This window comes from Sander lucioperca, chromosome 19 (genome assembly GCF_008315115.2).
Source record: "Sander lucioperca isolate FBNREF2018 chromosome 19, SLUC_FBN_1.2, whole genome shotgun sequence".
NCBI lineage: Eukaryota > Metazoa > Chordata > Actinopteri > Perciformes > Percidae > Sander > Sander lucioperca.
Window position 1 is genome coordinate 9,432,669 of NC_050191.1, and position 16,143 is coordinate 9,448,811.

Below are 16,143 nucleotides of genomic sequence, written 5' to 3' on the forward strand. Positions count from 1 at the left end.
AAAAGTCATAGTATAGTGTCATAAAAATGTCATAAATGTCACCTCAACTTAAAATATAACGTGTTAATTAGTGAATTTCGAGGTGCTGGTAGGTTGCCTTTGTACAGAGCCAGACTAGCTGGTTCCCCTTGTGTCCAGTCTTTATGCTAAGCTAAGTGGCTGTTAGCTGTAGCTTCATATTTAGTGCAGACATGAGTGGTATCAATCCTCTCTTCTAACACTCCCAAAAAAACAAAAACAAAAACAAATTTCCCAAAATGTCAAACTTAAATATATTTCAGTTCTCAAATAACACATGCTGATTAGACTCACCTTTCTCTGGAACTGCACTCTCCTCGTCAGTGACACTGACAGACTGGTTTCCTGAAACACCCGAGACTGGTTTCTGTAAACTGAGCAGCTGGTCCAGCTCTTCATCACCATCCTCATCCACCGGCGGCTCTGCAGCGCTCGAGGAAACCTGCGAGTCTGAGCCCGAAGCTGGGTTTGAAGCCATGGAGACTTTCTGGTTGGTGCTGAGGACTTTTAAAGGTGCAGACGGAGGAGTGAATGTGGCTGTTTTGGGCACCTCCTGTTTAGGTGCGATGGTCATAGTGGGCAGCTCTACTGGAGTAGAGACCTGAAACAGGATTAGCGTAAAAATAAATAAAACACAGAGCATGTAGTGAGTTTATCAACATTAGGGCTGGGCGATACGGAGAAAATCAGATATCACAATATTCTTGACCAAATACATCGATATCGCGACGATATTGTAGGGTTGACAATTTCTGTTTTCACAAAATATTTTCTACAATTACATTTGAGATAAATAATCATCAACAATGTGTTTCGAGGGAAATTATTGAGAGAGAAAAAATTCCAGCTATATACTGACTGTTTACATGCACAAAAATAGTGTGATGTTAAAAGAAATCTGTAATTTTTCAAATTATATTCCCTCAGAATGTTTCACAACAGATTTTCTGAGAAAATTGAGTTAGTATGTGCTTGTTATTATCAATTTAGACAACGTAATTGTAGATCACGATATCTCGATATATGATTTCATCACGATATGATTCCATTGAAAGATGAAAAATCATATTGAATTATTGCCCAGCGCTAAAAAAAAACATTTAAAACCTGCAACCAAAGTCCAAAATTAGTTAGACCAGTTTTTAATTTTAGTTCTTACAGTAAAGATGCAGACAAACAGCCTACCTGATGCAGCTCAGCCTCCAGGTTGAGTCTCTGATGGAGGGGCAATTGTTGAAGGATCTGAGCGAGGGCTGGGAGGTCCACAAACACGCCAGACATCTAGAGAGCATCCAAGAAAACAATCTGTAAAAGCAGCCACTGCAGTTCAATGTGTCTCAAACTAAAGTAATCCACACAATTTAGAGAACACTGACTGAGAATTTAAAATCTACAGCCACATTTTAAGCCCACAGGATATTCATCAGAGTATAAATTCAAAAGTCAAACTATAATTTCAGTATTGGGGGATCTATTCTGTGTACGGGGACAGGGTTCAACGTTAAGGTTTTTTTTTCCACTTGTCACAGTGAAAATTTGTTTTACTTGCCCCAAAGTCAATTTAACTGGCCCCTATAAAAATGTTTTGTGTCGTTTTTGTTTTTTTACTTCAAAAGCGCCAAAAAAAGTAAAAAGAAAACATCAAAATGTCAAACTTCGGGAGAAAAATGTCAAAAAGCGTTAAAAAAAAAACAAATTGTCGAAAGCATCAGAAAATAAATGTTGCAAAAAGCTTCAGAAACATCTAATCTAATTGCAATTTTTCTGCCAGATATTGCGATTATGGTTCGATACGCAATAAAAAAAAAAAAAAAGGTTCAGCTAAAGTTCAATATTCATTGTGTAACAGATAAAACATGTCATGGAGCATTACAACACGAGACACCATCAACACGGCTCTATATTGTTGTGCAAGGATGAGAACATAGATATGTATCGCCAGCAATAAGTGTTTTTCTTTTAATAGGCATGGAACATTAAACAGTCAAACTGAACATTTATCACAAAAGCTAAAATTATAATAAGAATAACAATTCCAATAAAAAATAAAAGTACTTTCCTGTAAACTGAAACTTCTGATACACCTCAGTTCAATAGCAGCATCTACATATTGCACCTTCTTCTTCATGTTAAATAAAGTAATACAAAACAAAGGAAAAATCCACTAAAAATAGAACATTTCTGTAAACAATCTGTGATATGTAACATTCCAGCATGCATATTGTGAAAGAACAGTAAATATAATAAAAAGAAGAATACAAATTGTTAAACCTAATGTTATGCCAAACATTCATCTTAATATTCATATCACGGTCTTCACGATTAGCTAATTGCATTCTTTCATATCGCGATTTCGATTTGAAAACGATTAATCCTTCAGCCCCAATAGTCAGTAGGATTCATCCTCTGGGAAACATGAATTTCTGTACAAAATTTGGTGCCAATCTATCTGATAGTTGTTGATATATTTTCAGTGTGGCCTAAAGTGGTGGACCCAACGACAAACAGACTTGTCGCTAGCGAGCTAACAATGCTACATTAGCTCTTTCTGCTTTTTTAACTGTTGTGCATTTTAAATCCAGACGTAATGCCTGTTTGAGGGATTCGTACTTGAAAAGTAGGTTAAATCCATGAAAGACAAAGAAACGATGCAGAATGCTGCAGATTGGGTAGAATATAGATTTACCTGACTGGCTGCAGATGAGTCCATCTCCCAGTCCTTTTCTTCTGAAAACCGGAATTGAGTGAACGAATCCCCTGAGAAAGACACACAGGAACAGGGTTTGACATATAGCCACTGCAGTCAACGTCCTGCAGGACTGCTGTCTGTTTTAGTTACAATCAAAACAACACTTATCTCCCTTAGTTTATTCTTTTCTCTCAAGTACAAAGACAACTCCAGGCTCATGTAATCCGAGTGGCCTTCACACCAAACCTTCAAATGTCTGAAATGCCAAAGCAACGTTTCGCTGTAAAGCAGTCAACAGCTTTGTGTAAACTGTTGATCAGTGTGAGAGTGAAAGCAGGGCGAACATGTGACAGCACTTTGCTTTCAAAACATCAACTGGCTAAGGGCCTTCGTAACTACAAGGGCACTGAGGCTGTATTATTAATAAGCGCAAACAGCAGCAGCGCCACACGTTCGGAGACATTTGTTTATCAAATGAGAAAACTGTCCAGAGGAAACTTGTGTTTGGTACAGAGGGAAACCATGTATGAGGAGTGCTGAGTCAAAACACAACACATCCAGTACAAACTGCTCAACAAGGATGCACCGCAGAACCATAAAACTGAAACTCACACCAAAAAATTACAAGGAATCACAAAATGCCCCAAGAGATTGTTTGAAATGTATTGTTCCCTCCAATATTAAACCAGGCTGTAGCTTCACATTTGAAGTACAATACTGTATGTCAAAAATGTACATACAGTATGAATAAGTCTCCTGCAGGATTCCTTCTAGTGCCACAGTAAGCAATTTTCACAGCCAGTAAAATACTGTTAAAAGAAAATGTATTTAATAACCAGCAACATACAGAATTTAAGGATGGGGATGAGGATGTGCTATTCTCACTTGCTTGAATCAAAGCATGCTGATGCTGAACAGTGTGCACGTCTGGCAGCTTTGTTACAAGCACAGCAGACTGTCACAGACAGATGGACGGTCAGTGGGAGACCTGGTGGAGTGGCTGCAGTCAGGCACAGCCTCTCGTTTTGTTACATTAAAAAGACACTCGGACCTTTCAGGTGGGGACGCTGAGCACCATCTGCGGCTGTCCTTGATTGCCTGGCTCTACAGAAAGTAGGGTCAAGAAGAAGAGGCTGCAAGAGGGCCGAATCCCTGCTGTCAAACAGGCAGAGAAAAGATAATTTATGAATAGAAGCATTATCGAGGTTACAATGACTGTGAGGCAGGCGGATAAGGGAAGGGAATGGGAATGTCAGCTTTATGCGACGGCTAAGGGGTTGGATGACTTTATGTTGGGGCACAAAGGTGTCTGTTATGGGGAATCATTTTTCATCCTCACAGGGAAGGATTTGAGCATATAAAACCTGGATTTGGTGGACGTGAAATCAAAATCTTAAACCTAATTCACAAGACAGGTGTTATCGTAAGCAGATCAAACATCGTTTGCTTACAATGTCCTGAGCATCTCCCCTTCAAATAAGGAACCAGAGAACCATTAAAGATCCAATCAGGTGAACACGATTAGGGTTGGGCATCGTTTGGATTCTAACGATTCCAAATGCGATTCTTCCTTTCGATTCCGGTTGTTATCGATTCTCGATTCCGATTCTTTGAGGGGTGGAATTGAAACGGGTCACATGCTTATTTCACAAATAAGTTTTATTTTGATTCAATGGTGGGTTGCCGTTTTACCGGGCTTTTTCCAACGTAAAAAAAAGCCACACTAGAGCACTGCTTACTGTGCTCCATGGCTGCAACACAACAAGCGCCTGGCCGCTATAGAAACCAAAACTTGCGCATGTTAAATTTGAAACCAAATCCTAAAACGATTCCAATAAAGAAACGATTCCACTGGAATCGTAATTTTTTTAACGATTCTAAGTAGGAATCGGTTCTCGATGCCCCAACCCTAAACATGATGAGGCCTGTTGAAGTAAAATTAAACTCAAATGTCACAATTGCTTTATAAACACTACCACCTACCTGTTTGATAGTATGTTACCAAAGAAATATTGGCTAATTAAAGCTTTAATTAGCTTTATAAAGATTTCGTCTTTACATACACTTCTGAGGCACTAATATATTTATTTTATTAGAGCAGTGGTTTCCCATCTTGGCTTGTGATCTTTTAACACAATGCAAAACATCTACACAGGTTGCATGTGTCTATGAATTGTTCAACCAAGAGTAAAGTTCCCTTTTCAGATTGGTTCATTTGAATCGTTTTTAGACTCCTGAAGAGGTAAAAATATCCAATATTCAATTTTTTTAAAAGCATAGATTAGAGAAAAGACAGAAAACTAATTTAGAAATGGTTATCACCTCTATCTGGTTACCCATGGTAACCCACCCCCCCAAATTGGAACTTACAACCATTAAAGAAAGGTACAATAACTGCTGCCAGAGCAGTTTTTCCTCACAAATATGCACAAATCCAAATTAATACCAAGAAATGTTAGAACAGAAATGCCAAAAATATGTTTGAGGTGATTTAGAAACGGCATCAGTATAACAGAGTTTGTCCACAAGTATATTATAACTGTAAAATGTCTCAATCATACAATATATCTTGGTGACAAACAAGTAATAACAAATTTTAAGAACACTTATAAAATTGATGTTATGTATATATGTATATATATATATATATATATATATATATATATCAGATTTTCTTTAAACTATATATTATTATGTCTATACAGACCTTAAAAGTTCCTTATTGGTCAGACTATAATCAAAAGATGAGAACTGAACCCAAGGGGGTAAATTAAATTAAATGGGTTACGTACTACAGCGGCGCAAGAAATAGACCAGACAAAGATAGAAAAAAGATAACGCAAAAGAGAACTTAAGTGGACCTGCACCATAAATCAATATAGAAAGCTAAATACAGATGTGAACAGGCAGAGCAAAGTAAACAACTGAAAATAGAGAGAGAGAAAAATCGATAAATGAAACTCATCTAGTATCTTATTGAGTGTCTCCCATTTGATGAGGTATTGTGACCTAAAGATTATGTCTATAGGCTCTGACACAACAACTCAACGGACGACCTTCGGCAGAAAAGGCAGTCGGACTGATCAGCCTCCCCGAGTTGGTCAAAAAAAGTGCCTCGGAACACATCGAAGCGACGCCGACTTGAGCGTACGCTCTGTGCGTGCGCGAGGCGTAATATGTCTCGCGCAAAAATGAAAGACTGAAAAACAGAACTATTTTGGTACAAACATTTACTTGCCATGTGGCAGATAGCCATATAAATAGATATAATTTATTAATTATATATTATTTAAATTTAATATTTAGTGTTTAATAAATAATTGTTAAATGTAGTACAGTGTGTAGTCTATCGCACAAACACTCCCGGAATGCTGCAAACATTTGAATTACCTGGGAGAACATATGTGTCACAAATGGCAATTCCACAACTGTACAACAGCGTGAAAGACAACATACTAAAGGAGATCAAAGACATATTGTGGATATTTAAAATGTCTTCCAGTTCCAGTGTTAAATATTCTTTAGAAATAAAAGTGTATTGATCTTTGAAAAGGTGTACCTGCATTATTATGCCATTATCATTATATTAGATGAAAATGGTCTCGGAACGACAATATTATCGTTTATCGCAATAATTTCTGGGACAATTTATCGTCCAGCAAAATTTGTTATCGTGACAGGCCTACAAACGTCATCAAGCACAACATAGTTTCAGAAATATAATTGTTCCGAGAATGCAAACTAGGACCTGATCAATGTATCCTCTAGGCTGACATTATTGCAATATCACAAACATATTGGTATCTACATTAACTGTACTGTATGTTGGCAGATGACAAATTACAGCAATAAAATTATTTGTAGGCTGCAGTTTTTTTATATTTGCCCTTCATCTTTATGAACAAATGTTGTTTGTATTGTTATTATATTACGATACTTAGATTTCAAAATCAATGTATTGTTGTCCGATTCACATTGTTCTCAAATATCGGTTCTAAAAATCCAGTTCTTCTATTTCCTCTCATGGAAACAGAATGATGCATTAAAGAGTCACTTTAACATTTAGGCAATAGTTTGCGATTCATCATGAAGTGCAGGAAAACCTGTATAATCATGTCATTCAAATGTTATTATGTCCACTCCGGTGTTAATGGAACAACTCCAGGATTCAGTGTGAGACTTCCCCTGGGGGTTCATCCCTCTTGTTGTTGTTGTTGTTGTTGTTGTTGACAGACCTAACTTGAACAACTCTGTGTTAAAAGGAAAATATGCATCGAGTTGAAATTTCCCTTCAACAGTTGCCTATCACTCTCATGTTCACTCTTTTTTCCAACTCCTGCTCCTCTCTGGTTAATATCTTCCCAGACCCTAATCCTCCTCTTCCTCTTCCTCATCCACTGTCTCCTTCAGTCTGTCTCCAACACACAGAACCGCTGACACCGTAAACTGCCTCCCTCCTACACCTCACAGTCCAGCACAGCCCCTGATCTGTGTCCATGGAAATACCATCCCAGGTAGTTCAGAGAGCGCTGACACAACCATGGCAACAGCTGCCAGTGAGGATGAGAGACTTCTGTCCAAGCTTCAGAAGACAGAGACAGAAAGAGGAGGAGGGGTGTGTGTGAAGAAGAGGGCAATGAAGAAAAATGAAAGAGAGAGTGAAGCCAACTCTTCATTCTTGCTCGTCCAAACAGATGTGAGACTTAAATCCCTTCTCTGCTCTGGGCTGACGCTGTTTAAAGTGCATAGTTAGACCTGAAACCACACGTCAACAAGCTGTGTGAAAAACAGGCCATGCTCCTCTATGATTGGTCTTGATGTCAGCTAGAGCTGCAATTTATATGTATTCTTTATCGATTAAACTGGACAGGATGAGAGCAAAAATGAGGATTTATGATATGTTTTATAAGTAATTGTTCATGTCTTACACCAAACTGTAACTTTTATTCTTGTATTTTATACCCGTCTTATTCTATTCTAGCTGTTTTTATATTCTCTTTAATAGATGTTTTTAATTGTTTTTAACTGCTCTTTAGTGTTTTACGTAAAGCAAGTTGATTTGTCTTGTACTGAAATATAAATAAAGCTGCCTTGCCTTAAGGACACGGTCTAATTACGACAGAGCCCAAAGTGTTTTGTACCTAAAAACTGGCAGTTTGGGTTGACTTGTGTTTTCATTCGCGAAAATTTTGTTAATGATCTGGATAATGCTATTACAAATAAATTCACCTTAGTTCATACTGTTAACAAGTTTCCTGACCATGTTGTAAATGATAGAAATAAATATAAAAGCAGTTTCTGCAGGGGGCATGACAGAAACACTGGCTTTAGATCGATCGATTAATAATGTGGATTATAAAATGTCAGAAAACAGTCACAAATGCACAGTTTCTCAGATTCCAAGATGACATCTTAAAATTGCCTGTTCTGTCCAAATGGCAGTCCAAAACCCAAAAGATATTCAATTTACAATTATATAAAACTGTCAGAATCAGACAGGGGGCATTTAGCTTGAATAAATGACTTAAATGAAATTATTTCAGCACTAATGTCAGCAATACATGTGGACTGAAAGCTCTTTAGGTTACTTAACATAACCCCGGTTCATTGATAACAGAGTGAGGTGTTTCACGGTTGGGGTTAAGGGCTTTGCTCAAGGGCACCTCAGTGGTGGTAATGAGGGAGGGACAAGCGCTGCTCTTTCACTTTCCCCACCCAGATTTTTATCCAGCCGGTCTGGGCATTGAACCGGCGACCTCCTGGTCCCAAGCTCGCTTCTTTAACCTTTAGGATGCATTTGAGCATTAAATATTCGAATATTAAAAAAAAAAAATAACAAATGAAATTTGAATGGTATTATAGAGAAATATTGACAGCTCTAGTAGGAAGTTGGTTAAATATTACTCTGATAAGTAAATATGTCAGTAAAGCTCCCGGCGTGAATGTACACAACTGATTAAAGATCAATTCATAGCTCAAATGATTGTCTAAGTGCGTCAGTTGGGCCGGTGGACTTCAGAGTTATTCCACAGTGAATAAACACTGCATTACTCATGCTGTGTGCTAAGTGGCTTGGCTGGCATTGTGTAACTTCTGTATAATGTGGTATCCTGTCTCTTGACATCTCGCTGGCTGAAACCCACATTAACAAATGCGGCTTTTTCGCAACCCCGGCTTCGCTGAGCTATCTATGGCTCGTCCCGCTCTCATCTTTTATATTTGGGATGTGTCGTGGCCCTGCTTTTGCCTTTCTGTTCCGCTCTGTTCTTTTCCTGCTACACTCAACTCCACTCTGCTCACACCCCGCCGCTGTTCATCTTCACCCCCCCTCTCCCCTCGTTCTGCATTGTGAGACTGTCAAGCACTGGCACCGATTCAGGACAAAGATAAGACGTGCTGGATCTGGATGGCTTTGCTATGAACAACTATTATTACTTGTCTTTTTTTCTCAATGGCAACATGCACCTAAAAGGAGCAATAATGCCACCAACGTTTATACTGTGGAGTCTTCTTTTGTCCTCGATATGAGTCCTGTATTTGAGCTGAAACAAGTAGTCAATACGTCAATGGGCAGAACATTAATTTGAAACTATTGCAGGTTAAAGCTTCTTTAAAGTCTGTATTAAATTGAATGTTTGGAGCCTCAATTAGAGAAGAAGTATGAGAGCTTTAAGACAACTTACATGTGGACTGTGCTAATCAATATGGGGCTGCAACAATACATGTAATCCTACATATACATATCCTGATTGTGTTACCCTGTGTCCTGTTTGCCAGTGCATGCCAATGTTGCCCCTTTTGGTTGCAGTGCAGACAGCCACAAACACCACAAATATCAAGGGTGTACACCCTTGTTGAGTGAGCCACACCTTTAGCATACAGCTCACAGCACAGACTCGGTCCGCTCGCTGTGTAAAGCCACAGCCTGGACATGATTAGCCTTCTTTCTTAGAGTGGTGACTAGAACAGAAACAGGAGGGACATGTAAGGAGCAACAGTACCGCTGCTCATTCTCCACTAACACCTGCAGTAAAATGTTAACATTTTATCTGACTGGAAGAGTAATAAACACATTCCCCGCTCCCCCTTTCCTTCTCCATTTAGCAGTAGAGTTATGGCATCCGATCATTCAACGATTACTTCTCTTTTAAACTGGCTGTCGTGGCAGATCCTCACTTGATAAGAAGCTGGAGAAAGGCTGCTTATAAAAACTGATAGAGTGTTATTACTATTGTGACAAATCCCATCTGATAGGCACTGAGAGACGGGACGGGATGGAAAATGTTAGGAAAAGGTGGAGGGAAAGATAAGAGAGGAAAAGGTTGAAGGAAATGGAAGGAATGAAGCAAGAAAAAAAATGTTACAAAGACTTGCAGGAAACTTGTTGCGATCTATGGAGCTGATCCTCTTTCTGAGAATTACAAAACCTCCAGCATGCTCCCTGTCACGCCTTTTTAACCAAACCAATTAGCTTAACAAGGCACAGCACTGAAACCCACTATGCGTCGATAAATCACTGTCTGTGCTAATAGCAATTAAAATTCAGAGCAGGCAAAACAATAACGAGGGCTGAAGCTATTTACTCTTAACTTTTAATGGTGATTGCGTGAGGCTGTGTTTATGACAAAGTCGTAAGAGGCAGTAGCTCAGGCTCTACCTAGCTGGGATCTAATCAATCATATTCAAACAGGTGATATGGACGTCCATTTATAACTTTGCTGGATGTTATTAGGCAACAATCTGTGTTGTTTTTCAGGTTTTATATGCATTTACTGCTGAGATCAAGTGTCAAAAAGAAATATGTGGTAGCCTGGTTGGCTCAGTGGGTAGAGCAGGCACACATATACTGAGAGGTTTATGCCTTGACACAAAGGTCCAGGGTTCAAATCTGACCTGTGACGATTTCCTGCATGTCTTCCCCCTCTCTCCCCTAAGCTGTCTTATCAATTAAAGGCGGAAAAGCCCAAAAAATAATCTTAAAAAATAAATTACAAAAAATGTGTGGGGTGCATAGTCATCCTGCTAGTGGAGCATACACAGTACTTTGATCGATGTCAGTGTAATAGCCACTTCAAAACATCCAAATAATAATATGATATAATAATCGAGGGCAATGCACATAGATACAGTATTTGAAGAGTAATCCAAAAAGCATTTTAAGTGACACGTAAATTACATGACAATTAGAGACAGACTGACCTGTGTGATACATTTTATAATAAAGCGGACTTAGTGGATTGACAAGACTCCCCGGTGTCACAGTAATAACGCATAACAAACCATGCAACAAATGTAATCTTTAAACCCAATCCTTACAAACATCAATTTCAGAGCTAGGTAGCCTATTGCCATCCTTTATAGGAAACAAGCAGTTTTTTAAGCTGTTCTCTTCATGCTGTCTGACATTATCTAGCTCCAGACTAACAAAGAGACACTCATGCTACACAGCAGGCAAATCAGGTGAGAAGGAGTGTGCGCTTTAGGCTCACATGTAGCCTCCCGGCGCTGGTCTCTGTGGCTAAAATAACCATTGGCCTTGAGAGTGCCGGGACATCTGGGTCCCTCATTATAAAGATGCAAGGAGGGGCGCCTGGTTAGCTCACCTGGTTGAGCATGCGCCCCATGAACAGAGGCTCAGTTCTTGTTGCAGCGGCCGCGGGTTCAGTTCCGACCTGCGGACCTTTGCTGCATGTCAGTCCTCTCCCACTTTCCTGTCTTAATCTATCCTATAAATAAAGGCAATAAAAGCCAAAAAAAAAATCTTAAAAAAAAATAAAGATGTAAGGAGCCTTAGCTATTAGGTTAGCTGAATAGAAGAGTAAACAGCTAATACTGATCAACACCTGACTCAAAATGGATCAATGGCGTGAAACAAGCAGGCTACACTGAATTGTCTGAACACAGCTCCAACAGGAACACACAGGACATTTTTAGCTGCTTTAGCTTATTGTCATAACTCGCCTTGCAAGAAGAGAAAAAGACAGCTGAGAAAGTGCTATCCATATATGCACCATAAACTGACAAACTGATACATTGTAAGTGTTAAATTTATGGGACAAACGTGTGAACAATGTGATTTTGTTCTCATAAGCAAAGCATTACCAGGGTTTTTTTCTCTTTACAAAAAGGCCTCAAAGGTCACAGGAAGATAAGAACAATGTACCCACAGGCAGCTAAATAAAGCCAAACTTGTGGATCGCCTTAAATAAGCACCAAACTGCCAGAACGCATGAATGATTCAATCCTTTGAAGAGCGGATGAAATGTGACAGACACTGCAGCACTAAAATCCAAACAAGATATCCAGAGCAGCCACCCCGGTTTGATCTATTCGCTCCAGAAATCCCAAGTTCCTCTGTTCTTGTAGTAAATTCATCAGGAGACACTCATAACTGACTGAGTCATGGCGCTGCAGTCTCAAAAGACACAAAACACACACTGCCACCTGCACTCTGTAAAGACACACTTACAAGTAGGGCTGCACGATATTAAGAAAATATCTAATTGTGATTATTTTGACTGATATTGCGATTGCGATATGATTCACGATATTGGAGGGAATGATCATTTTTGTATAATTATTCTCATTTTCATTGAAAAGATATATATATATAAATGATTTAAGTGTGATTTTTTTGCAAGGATCTGTACCAAACAAAGATTTTTTCTTTAGTCCGTAGGATAGGATTTGTAGGCCGGGATGTCTCTGCAGCATCACAATACTTTAATGCCTTTAACAAATATTGCGCCACCCTGTGATTTGGATATTGCACTAGTTCATATTGTGATCTCGATAAAATTGCGATTAATTGTGCAGCCCTACTTACAAGACATATAAAGTTGGTATGACCATTCATTGTACTCGTGGCTACAAGACAATAGGGATGTCACGAGAACCGATACTACCGACACCTTCCGGTTCTAAAATGACAAAACACAGACAATACCCATTTTTTGAAGCACCGTAGGCACCGTTAGCGACGATGCCAGTGTCAGCAGCATCGGTGCTGTGCCTCTTCCGGAACTGATGGGGGCAGTATACGCTTCAGAGTGTTCCAGTCGATACATTCAGAAGAAGGAGGTCACGAAGAAGTGGCCGAGAGTCAACTCTACCCGACCTAAAAAACGGCATGTTCACTGCAAACTCACGGTCCTCTCTTCCTGATTTACAGCCCCCCTCTCTTGGCTTCAAATAAGTCACCGTTGTCGGCTACGGTGGCAGGGCTTGGTGGCTTGATCTTGTTCCACTAGTGTGTATGTTGACATTTATTTTGTAGCTTAAAGGTGTTCTTTAATTTAACAGTAGTATCACATATCATCATATAAGATAGATAGTACTGATACACCTTTTAAAAATGTTTACATTTTAACTGACCTAGGTTTTACTTTCATCCAACTACAACATCTTACCCTTTCCTTCCCTGGGTAAATGAAAAACTAGACAAAAAAACAATAGGAGATTAATAAACGTAAGTGGCTACCACTTTCTATTAGAGGACCTTATTCCTCAAGACTGTCTTGCCGAGATGCTGTGAGGCACAAATGTCCCGCAGTAAACTCTGCTCGTGTTTCAGTTGGAGCTTTTAATGAAGCTCGTTCATCTTGGTTCCCCCAATTGCAGATCACATTCAGCTTTAAAGGCAGGCTCTTAGCGACTTTGGAGGAACGAGTAACTTGAGTAATGGGGCCAGTTCAAGAAGGCCCCATTGCAGAAGCCAATCCGTCTATTAATTGCTATTGATCCCTTGTTATCTACATTTGAGGGAATATTACTTCAGTGTACTAAAGTAGTCATAAGTTATTCAAATGCTACCTGAAGCGAGGGTCATCCTGGTTTGTTCATGACAGCAACACCTGTTTACAGAATTTGGCACACACTGTTAAAATAAAGACCGTTTGACTGATAACAAATGTTACGTTTGGTTGGTCACAGCTAATGAGCAGCCTGAGTTGACATGAAATGCAAAAATGTTCAGGCAGGACGAGGATGCATCTGGTGGAAAGCTTTGTGTGCTATTATCATCAGCACCTCTATTGTTATTTACCACAAGACAAGCAACACAGTGTGGGAGGTGTGAAGCACGCAAACCAATTATCTTTAATTGAGGCAGAGAATCACACCATTAAATGACTAATTTGGTTTTTCTTTCTAAACCGCAGTCTTTTTAAATAATTGGCTCAGCTTTTGGGAATTAAAGGTCATCTGACAATGTAGCTCTGACAAAATTATATATCTGTGGACAAATATCAATAGTCATCTTCAATATAATATTTTGACAGCTTTAAAGGCTGTGCACAGATAACAAGAGTACCGTAGAGTTCACTGATACATTTGGTTACAGGGTTTAAGGGGAACTTTCTACCCGTTTCTCCAGTGCTTGTCACACACCGTTCCACAACCAGGTGGAAGCCACATTGCTTCTGGTCAATCTGATGTTAAACAATTGATTAATGCCTTCTTTCCAGCTCCAAAGAATGAGCTTTCCCTGGGAGGCTGAGCTGATTTCCCAATATCTGGACCCTTTCGGTCCTATTTAAAAAAAATGGGAACCCCCCCCACTCGTCTCAATCCTATTTTTTTGCCTCTTCAATATCATATTGATGTCAACTAGACAGCCCAAAAATATCTAACATCTTCAGCATATCAAGCCGAATCTTGACCTGGTTCACTTTGCCACTGTGGACAATTTTGACTACCTCAGTCAGGTCTTTTGATTCTGCCTCCTCCACAGAGCATACCAGTCAGGTTTAGGACTTCTTCAAAGTGTTCCTTCTCCTAAATGACCACAGTCTCAATCAAGATCAGCAGTTCTCGCCGAGACAGCCCGGGCATGGAACTGCCTCCCACCCCCGAGATGTCTGAGGGTTTGAAATAACTTCTTTTACGATCTATGAGTCTGCTGGACAAACCAAGTCTGAAAGGTCTTGTTCTTTAGCGTCATGGTCTTCTTCACTGCTGGTGTCTCAGGTTGCTGCCACAGCAGGGATTATTAAACACAGCTCATAAGTGCTGGTGTCACAGGGGTCAGCTGTGTGAGTGGAGGAATCACCTTGTCTGTGTGCTTCATTACAAGAACTCCCTGAGGGATACATATAAAGACATGCCTCATATCCTTTATATTGAATTTCCCTGATAATCAATAGCTAGGCTGCGGCTTAGTGGTCCACAGGAACATGCATGATTCACATGAAAGCAAAACTGTTTTAAAGAAATGCACAGCACCCGGTCTACTCAATCCGTTTAAACACAGAGTGAGGATTAGACAGCTGTGGTCCTTTCAGGATGTTCGGGCAAGATGTGATTTTTTTTAAAGGAGCCAGAAAATGGGTGGCTCTTCAATGGATCCTTGTGAAGGCCTATAGGGCAAGAAGATGATGAACAACGGTCAATAAACCCCCCCATTATAATAATGGCATTATGGAGTGACAATTTGCATAGCTAATACTTTTGTTGTAGTGAAAAAACTGATTTTATGCATGCTGTTTCACAATGCACAAAATTAGATCATTTAGAGAGTGGAAACCAAGAGTTCTATTTTTACCGCAGTGTTCCAGGAGATTCAAATATTAATACTCTTAATTTATTTTTAAAAAACATATAGACTAGTGTTTGCCATGTTATTTAATTTAACTAGTATTATTAAAACACAACCCAGCATATTTGCTTTGGTTGGGAAAGCTCCATCCAGGTTGATAATGCCAATAAAATGTGTTTGAAAACCGATGCATTGCAAATAACACATTTCACACCCGGTTTGTATTTTCATGTACAATTTAAATCAAAGCCCAGTGGCATCACACTTTGTTAGCTGGACCAACTTTCCATGTTGTACAGTGGCTGATTAAAATAAAAATGCAGGCTTCTGCGTATGTTTCTGTAACAACTCGGCCATCTTTGCTGCAAACCTCTCGCCACAGAAAATGTATGGCTATAGGTTTAATTTGAAAGATATCATTTCAACACCCTCTATTTGGTAGATATAGCCGCTGACAACAGTGTACAAAGATATTGCAGACTCAAATTTATGTGACAACTTAGCAAACTTGAGTCAAGAGAATTTTCAGACTTAAATGGTCCAGAAAATGTTGAGAAACCTGGTCTAAACATTGTTGAGAACAACTTGTTGTGATGTTGATGAATAACTCAATCTGTCATCCAATAACACCAACATCTTCATCACTGCTCCTCACCTGTATGAGGCTTCAGGTCAGTGTGGTGTTGGGTGCTGATGGCATGTTCCACAACACGTGACGATAGGTTAGTCTCATTGTGTCAACTGCAGTCACCAAGCTGTTCTCCACTCTGCTGCTTACTGATATGAACAGCTGCTCATCAATCCAGCAACAAGTAAGACACAGATACAAGGCTGAAAAGGTGATCTTAAGGAAATCACCAAACAACAAACAGCCAAAACCATTGGTGCAAAGCATGTTGAG

At 39.4% G+C, this 16,143-nt stretch overlaps 1 protein-coding gene across 1 annotated transcript in view; it reads right to left on the reverse strand.

The window, feature by feature from the left end:
• The window catches only part of aven (apoptosis, caspase activation inhibitor), a 37,170-nt gene that overhangs the window by 1,507 nt on the left and 19,520 nt on the right, over positions 1-16,143 (reverse strand). Inside the window, exons 3-5 of the mRNA XM_031322231.2 lie at positions 2,705-2,775; positions 1,204-1,299; positions 313-619 (exon numbers count right to left, since the gene is read on the reverse strand). Of these exons, the coding sequence (XP_031178091.1) occupies positions 313-619; positions 1,204-1,299; positions 2,705-2,775 (474 nt within the window). The remainder of the gene's footprint in view (positions 1-312; positions 620-1,203; positions 1,300-2,704; positions 2,776-16,143) is intronic.